Source organism: Ruditapes philippinarum, unplaced genomic scaffold, assembly GCF_026571515.1.
Source record: "Ruditapes philippinarum isolate M1 unplaced genomic scaffold, ASM2657151v2 ctg2074_1_1_1_1, whole genome shotgun sequence".
Classification (NCBI taxonomy): domain Eukaryota; kingdom Metazoa; phylum Mollusca; class Bivalvia; order Venerida; family Veneridae; genus Ruditapes; species Ruditapes philippinarum.
Genome location: NW_026861518.1, coordinates 83,995 through 92,122, shown reverse-complemented (window position 1 = coordinate 92,122; position 8,128 = coordinate 83,995). Strand labels below are relative to the sequence as shown.

The following is an 8,128-nucleotide window of genomic DNA, read 5'->3' as shown; positions in this document are numbered from 1 at the left end:
TCCAAATCCATCTCGTGGTTCAGGTGAGTAAAGAATTAACTGGCCAATAATTTACAGACTGAATGCCAGTACTATCAAAACATGATAGAAAAAAATTAAAATAAACAACACTTCTAAATGATTATATTTATTCATGCATATATTATGAAAAAATACAAGTCTACAGTATATGTTGTAAAACAAGAGAATCAAAATCTGAATGTATAGCACCAGTGCTAAAAAATGGAATATCAAATTGTTCTTCAAAAAAAATTCTTAGTACATATAATACTGGATAACTACAATAGTAATAATTCCATAAATAGTACAGATAAGATATGTTTATATATGTAAACATTAGTTCTTCATTAATACAGAAAAACTTGGAATAAAACAATATTCAAAATGGTTCAAAATATCATAAAGCGTAAAAGGTATTATAACTTCAAGGGACTCCACTCAGATTTAAAAGCCTTAAAACATAACATTTGAATTTCTTACATAAATGAGCTGGGACACTTTAAACAAAAATAAATGCAAAGATAGTAAAGAAATATACTTTGAAATAAATTGAAAATCGTATTTTTTATGTTTTTCTTAGCCCAATTTGAGTGAGAAGCGTTTAAACGCTTTTCATTTTGGGTCATCTTTTACAATTTGAATAATTATTCTGGAAAAACGAATTGCGCGAATGATCTAAAATTTTGCACAAAGATTAGTGGTCTTAACCTACATCAAATGGTACATTTGTCTGGAAAAAATATTTTCAAAACTGACTGTCGTCTTTTGATCTGACAGCAGTGCTATCTTTTGAGATTTCACTACTAGCCAATCGTCTAGATACGAGGCTAGGTGGACATTTAACATTCGTAAGTATGCTGCAACTACTGATATTACTTTTGTGAATGCTCGTGGAGCCTGGCTTGGACCGAAACATAACGCTGTGAATTGGTAACATTGATTGTTTATGCAAAAACGAAGGTACTTTTTGTAGTTCTTGTGAATTGGAATGTGCATATAAGCATCCTTTAGATCTAAAGTGAAACTGAATTGGTCTTTTTTGACTAAATTTAGAACTTTCGAAAGTGTGTCCATTTTGAAATGCTGTTTCACCATGTATCTGTTTAGCGGCTTTAAATTGATAACTGGCCTCATTTCCCCATTCTTTTTTGGGACAAGGAAAAACGTGCTGTAGAAACCTTCCATTACTTCCTGCAATGGAACTTTTTCTATAGCCCCTTTTTCTAAAAGGTTTTCCACCTCTGAGTAAATAAGTTTCATCTGATCTGGAGGTGCCTTTGTAATTCTTATACCTGTAAAATTTGGAATTTGAGTAAATTCCAGTTTGAGGCCATTTCTGATGGTTGACAACACCCATTTGTCGTCTGTTATCATTTCCCACTGATTTATGAAATATTTTAGTCTGCCGCCAACAGGTAAATGGGGAAACATCATCATTACTTTCTCGTCATGCTTTATCTGAAAATGATTTTGTATTACGAAAAGAACTCACCTTTGATTTCTGCACTGGCTTGTTATAGCCCAAACGTGGGATCTTGAAACCCCCACTTGAATATGAAGAATAGTTACGAGGTCCACTGGATGACTTCTCTGAATATTTTGGTTTCTTAGTTAACTCCTTTCATTGTTGGGAGTGAACTTCCTCTTATACAAAACAGAAGGTGACTTAGCTTGTCTAAAAATACTATCTGGTAATACCTTAATTAATTTGCTTGTTTCGCTCCTGTTTGGCTTTCAACTTCTGATCAAAAGTAGACCCAAACACCCCTTCCGCTGTAAGAGGCAGAGTGATAACTGTTGAAGAATAATCTTTCAAATCATTCAAGCCTGTATCATGAAGAGCAGCATTTCTTCGCAAAAGATGATTAAAGGCGCCAGTTCTAGCCACCTGATCAAAAGTTTTAGTTGAAATGGCAAAAACATCTCTTGTCATTTGAACAGCCAAATCCAAGTTACAATCTTTCTGTTGTAAACATTCTAACAGGGAACACAAAATCTGCTGTGAATAACAACACATAATCATACCCATGCGTGAAGCCATCTGTCCATGAAATGCCAATCGTTCCATTGACCGCATAGATTTACTAAACAAAGAAGGAGCATGGCCAAAAGCTGCCTTGTGTCCATATTTTTTGATCAACAATGATTCAACTGTATCATCTAATTTAGGTACTTGAAAAAAACTTTCAACTTCATGTACTGGAAAATCATACCTGTAACTGTCTTTAAAACTTGTTAATTTATCAGGATTTTCACTTCTGTAAGATTGAGACAGAATGTTCATTTGAGAGTCATCTAAAATAATTCCTACATCAGGTTTTAACTTTTTAGTTTGTGCATCTTCACTAAACATATTCAAAAGTGATTTATTTCTTTCCTCTTCAGTCAAAGTCACATACTTACTGAAACGGCTGTTACGACTGCTAGACTCTGGATCAACTTGCTCTCCCGAGAAAGCCACTGAATGTCTGTCTGATTCATCATCAAACAAACCACTGTCACGTTTCTTCGACTCAGAAACTATCACTGATAAAACGTCAGAATGCATCTGTGAATGTACACCCTTATCAGGCGCAATCTGTGAATGTACACCCCTATCAGGTGCAATACCATAATCTCTATTTAAGCTGTTATCCAGGGATAGAAGTGGTCTGCGAGCAGCACTAATTGCCTCGTCTGTGACCTGTGTACGTAAAGACTTGGAACTTTTCTTAGCAACGTAAGTGTCCTCGTTCCCTTCCCGAGACATATTATTAGACAACAAATTTGTCAACATGTCTAACTTAGAGTCAAAAGAAGAAAAACGCTCCTCAAACTTGTCATTCAATTTCTTCTCTAAGAAAACCAATGAATTTTCATCGTCTTTAGACTTAGCAGATGACTTACCCCTCGACGATGTTTTCTTTTTCGTACTATTTTAGACGAAATTTCCGAATCAGTTTCGGATAATTTCTCTTTTTCCTGAACTAACACGGCTTCTGCCATATTATACTTATAAAATAAAACAAATAAATCCTCAAAACAGTTCACTAAAATGAAAATAAAAGAGAACATAAAACACGTGTCCGACTGCAATGGCGCAGAAAATTTAACTGAGGTTAATAGCGTCTTGTGATACTGATTTCCTGTTTGATCATGATCATCTAGACGCTCATTAAGTTTTGCGTGTTACTGTAATGGTTGAGGAGAACTAAATCTTAATGTATTTTCCGTATGGTAAGTTAACAACGGAACGAAATGAAATCAATGACCCCCGGGGCCCAGCAAATTTTGACCCCAGGGCTTTTATTTGAACAAACTCATCAGACAATGTTTCATTTACTTCATTGAACAATTTTTAAAGGTGACCACCAATGGACCATTCCTATGAAGTTTGGATTAAATTGGCTTAGCGGTTTATGAGGAGATGTCGTTTAAAGTAAAAGTTTACGGACGCCGGATGGACGCCGGACGAAAAGTGATCACAAAAGCTCACCATGTCACTTTGTGACAGGTGAGCTAAAAATGGAACCTTCATTAAACATGTGCATAGATAATTGTATCCCGCACATTTTTAAAGGAGGTTTAACAAAAATACATATCATATAAGAATGCATTTTAAAGGAATACAATGTTATATCATAATGTTATATCAGACTTTGTCTACTTTAAACAGTCATTTAAATATAAAACTATTCATAACAAAAATTGAAATTGACTAAAAGATTCAACTGACATTATGCTCATATTTTCATTGTCAAGTTGAGCTTAATTGACTACATTGTGTACATTGTATATATTTCAAAAGACTGGCTTTTATAATGGTAATTGACTAACAGTTGATTCTTGGACGGGCATTATGTCACTTCAATTTATAATGGCAATTGACTAACACTTGATTTTTGGACGGGCATTATGTCACTTCAATGAAAGAAACAAAATAAAAAGCTATTCATCAGACTCAATAAAACTTTGAAATGATGATTTTTTTTCCAAAATACTGAAATAAGATTGACTTATCTGGGTAATCTGACATTTTTAATACAATTTGACAAAAAACATTTAAAAAAAATATCTTGATAACTACCATTTAGCACCAAAAGTAGTTTGCCTGTCATAATCTTCCCTTCTTTAAGCTAATTAAAGGTGAAATTCAAAGTGAAATGATGAATACGAATGTTCAAATTGCATATACTAAGTATGTAGTATTTTTTTTGTAAAGGTACAATAGTAATATCACAATCCTTTTTTTTTACATTTGAGGTAGTCTGCTTACATTTCAACCAATCAAAACAACAATGAATAAAATACTGTTACAGTAGTGTTGCCATAATGTCCCTCCCTGAATCTGACCAGCATCATTGTTTCTTGTTCAGAACAACATCATAAGCTGGAGGTGGGACTATTATCTTATTCTGAGGCGGTCCTGAAACAAAATGATATATCTGATTAAAGAGCTTGCCTCACTGGTATGTCATAAGTGTAACATGCATCCCCAATGTGGGGACATAAAATAGAATCATACTACACATGTACTTGCAGTATTTTTACTTTAAGTAATAAAATCTTGATAGACAACAATGATAAATTTTTTATGATTCATTTTTAAATGAAATCAATACGTCTTATCACAGATACATTCTGTATAATTTAAGAAAGAAATAAAACGTTAAACACAAAACTTGAAAAGTAAGTGAATTTTATTTACAACCAATAATAAAATTTTCATATTAAGACATTTCTTTAAAACTAACCCAAAAAAAGTCAAAAGTTTCACTAACATACATGTACTTATTTCAATTTAATTCCAATACTAAGTGTATCACATCTTTGCTAGAATTTGGGGGTATTCGTAACTTTTAGTTTAGTTTACATAAATTTATTTTAGTTTGTTTGTGTTGGAAGCTATAAGCTTATTGTAACACTCTCGAATCTTTTCCTGGAACCAACCAGTACTAAGCAATGAATGAAACGTTTCTTGTTCAAGGAAGCAACGGCATGCCCCTGACAGGGTTTGAACCTACACAGACAGCAATCCTTAGGTTACTTGTCTGATGCGTTAACCACATGGTCATGCAGCCACTTATTCTTAACTTTTAACCTTTACCTTGCTGAAGGCATAAGTAATTAGTCTTTGCCATCAGAATAGAGGCAGGCCAGCATGAACATCCGTGCAGTCTGACCAGGCTCTATACTTTTGGCTGGTCAACTTCAAATTCTCATCTTGGTATGCCTAAAATTGATAATGTACTGTCCAAAAATGTAATTGGACAAGTCCATTTAAGAATTTCATTAGGTTAAGTGTCAACCTGCTAAATGTGCGTCATGGGGTTAACCTGCTTAGTGTGCGTCATGGAAGTATCTTGTTATTAATTTGGAATAGCCAATTAAAAGATATACATGTAGGGATGTCAATATCATATATAAAAGTATAAAAAAGATACAAACAATATAGAAAATATCATATATAAAGTTATAAACTAAGATACAAATAATATATGAGCGTGATATGCAGGTTGGGCTTACAATACTTGCGGCGAAGACTAATCACTTTCCATTCCAGCAGGTTAACAGCTTACTTTATCATTAGTGAACATACAGCCTGTTAGCTTATCTAGTTTTTGTACTGATATCAACACATTTATGGCCATATATGGCTGCTTGTCTAGTATTTCACAAGCAACCACTTGATTACAGAAATGACCCTCTCCCTACTGAGCTATGAGGCCTAATACGAGACTCCATAAAATATTTGTAAAATAAGTTATCACAATTTTCGGACATCAGAGGCTTGAAACCAGATGTTGGATTTCCGTTGTCATTTTCATGGGAACCAACCATATGTTGGTCAGTCTGTCCGGTATAATCCTCATGAGAAGTTGGCTGGTGACCTGTTGTTGTTTTAAAACAATTAAAATGACATTTAAAAGAGGCCTAAGAAGGTCTGTAATTGCGCATCTGAGAAAATTGAAAAGAATACAAAAGGTTCACAAGGGTTGGGCCATTTTCAACAATTTTTACAATTTGTAGAGACTGGATGATCTTATGTTCTAATTATCCTAGCTTGATGCATTCAACCTCCTAGAAAAACAAGAACTGTCAGTAAAAAAGCACCCTTAACTTTCGTAAGGTTTTGCCTGTTGAGATGAGATAAATAACAAATATACAAAGCTTCAAAGCAATACCTCACATAGGATACAGGAATTAAGTAGGGTGGTATGGAAAGCTTAACCATATTTCTGATTAAAACAAAGGGCCAAGATGGCCCTAGATCGCTCACCTCACCCATCAAACTCATCCGAACAATTACTTAAACAAGCATTCTGACCAAGTTTCATGACAGGCGAGTCAAAAATGTGACCACTAGAGTGTTAACAAGGATTATAATTATATATTTTAGCAGTGTGACCTACTTTTCCCCCAGGTGACCCATATTTTAACTTGACCTAGAAATCATCAAAACAAACTTTCATACCAATTTCCAGGATACTTGGATCAAAACAATAGCCACCAGAGTGTTAACAAGATTTTTCTATTTTTAGCTCCTGTGATCTAGATTTTCATCCGAGATGACCCATGTTCGATCTCATCTGAGCAATTACATAGACAAGTATTCTGACCAAGTTTGATAATGATTGAGTAAAAATGTGACCCCTACAGTGTTAACAAGTTTTTTTTCTATTTTTAGCTCCTGTGACATAGTTTTTCATCCGAGAAAATCCATGCTCGAACTCATCCGGTCTATCATCTAGACGAGCACCCTGACAAAAATTGATGATGATTGAGACAAAAATGTGACCGCTAGAGTGTTAAAAAGGTTTTTCTATTTTTAGCTCCAATGACCTAGTTTTTCATCTGAGATGACCTAGAAATCATCAAAACAACCTTCCTGACAAATCTCCAGAATATTTGGATGAAAACTGCAGCCACTAGAGTGTTAACAAGCTTTTTCTTTTTTGAGCTCCTCTGACCTAGTTTTCCAATGGAGGTCACCCATGATCGAACTCATCCGAGATATTGAGACAGATATTCTGACAAAGTTTCATGATGATCGAGGAATAAATGCGACTGCTAGAGAGTTATAAAGCTACATTTACAAGATGGACGTGCATTTTTTCACGTGCTGTGTAAAAATTTAAAAACTAAAATATAGCCACAAATTAACAATGGGAATTAATATTGAACAGTGAAGAATGAGAATCGGATGTTTTTCTCAACCTAAGAGAGTAGGACTGAGAAAAAATGGATTAAATTTCAGTAAGTTAGCTAAACACAGACTTGTTTTCCACGTGGCAACGTGTTTGGTCGCCATATTACTCACGTGTGGTGACATTGAGAGCAACCCAGGACCACCTAAAGTAAACGCACCGTACAAATCTACTATAACACGAGGATTAAGCAACACTGGAGGTAATCTACAAAGCAGTAGAACTGACCGACCCTTACGACCAGGTTCGAGCAGACCCACGGGGACAGAAACACCGGGAGGTGTGGTAACACGTCAAATGTCAATCTCTCAATTTGCGTCTCCCTCTAGCCAGACCCGAACACCAATGTTGCAAGCGTCACCTGCTTTTATCAGGTCCCCAGCCCTGACGCAGATACACGCTCGGCAACAGGAAGGAGCTGCTGATGACCTACGGGAAATACATGAACTGGACCCCGGGACTCTATCTCACGTAGAGAATGAAGGTACTGATATTTTTCAATATCTAAGAAATATGAAGCACGATTTAACATGCCAAAATAACCGTGTTTCCGTTGACATTAATATCATTAATACCAAGATAGACTCTGTTTTAAGCACTGTAAGTGAGTAAAAATCCAACTATGAGCAGTTAAAACAAGACAATATCGCTCTACAAAAATGAACTGTCTAAGATAAAGATAAAATTAGACTATTACGAAAATAATTCCAGAAGGAATAATCTTAGATTTAACGGGATCACAGGGAGCTTTCATAACATTGGTCAGAAACAGAGACTTAATTGCGTGATTTTTTTAGAACAACCCTCAATTTTGGTGTAGAAGCTGACCAAATTGATATAGACCGTGCACACAGGATAAGATCAAATAACTCTAGTACATGTACGATAATAGCACGTTTTGTACGCTTCAAGGACTGTCATGCAATTTTAAACCGTGCCAG

The 8,128-nt window shown here is 35.1% G+C and overlaps 1 protein-coding gene across 4 annotated transcripts in view; it reads right to left on the bottom strand.

Annotated features, from left to right (window-relative positions):
- Nucleotides 1-627: 627 nt before the first annotated feature.
- Nucleotides 628-8,128, bottom strand: part of LOC132715907 (uncharacterized) — a 60,183-nt gene continuing 52,682 nt past the window's right edge. Inside the window, exon 9 of one of the 4 annotated variants that reach the window (XM_060699018.1) lies at nucleotides 628-4,405. In XM_060699018.1, the coding sequence (XP_060555001.1) occupies nucleotides 4,338-4,405 (68 nt within the window). In that variant the 3' untranslated portion in view covers nucleotides 628-4,337. Of the gene's footprint in view, nucleotides 4,406-4,427; nucleotides 5,871-8,128 lie in introns of those variants that run through there. The other 3 variants (XM_060699019.1, XM_060699016.1, XM_060699015.1) reach the window with 3 other exon arrangements.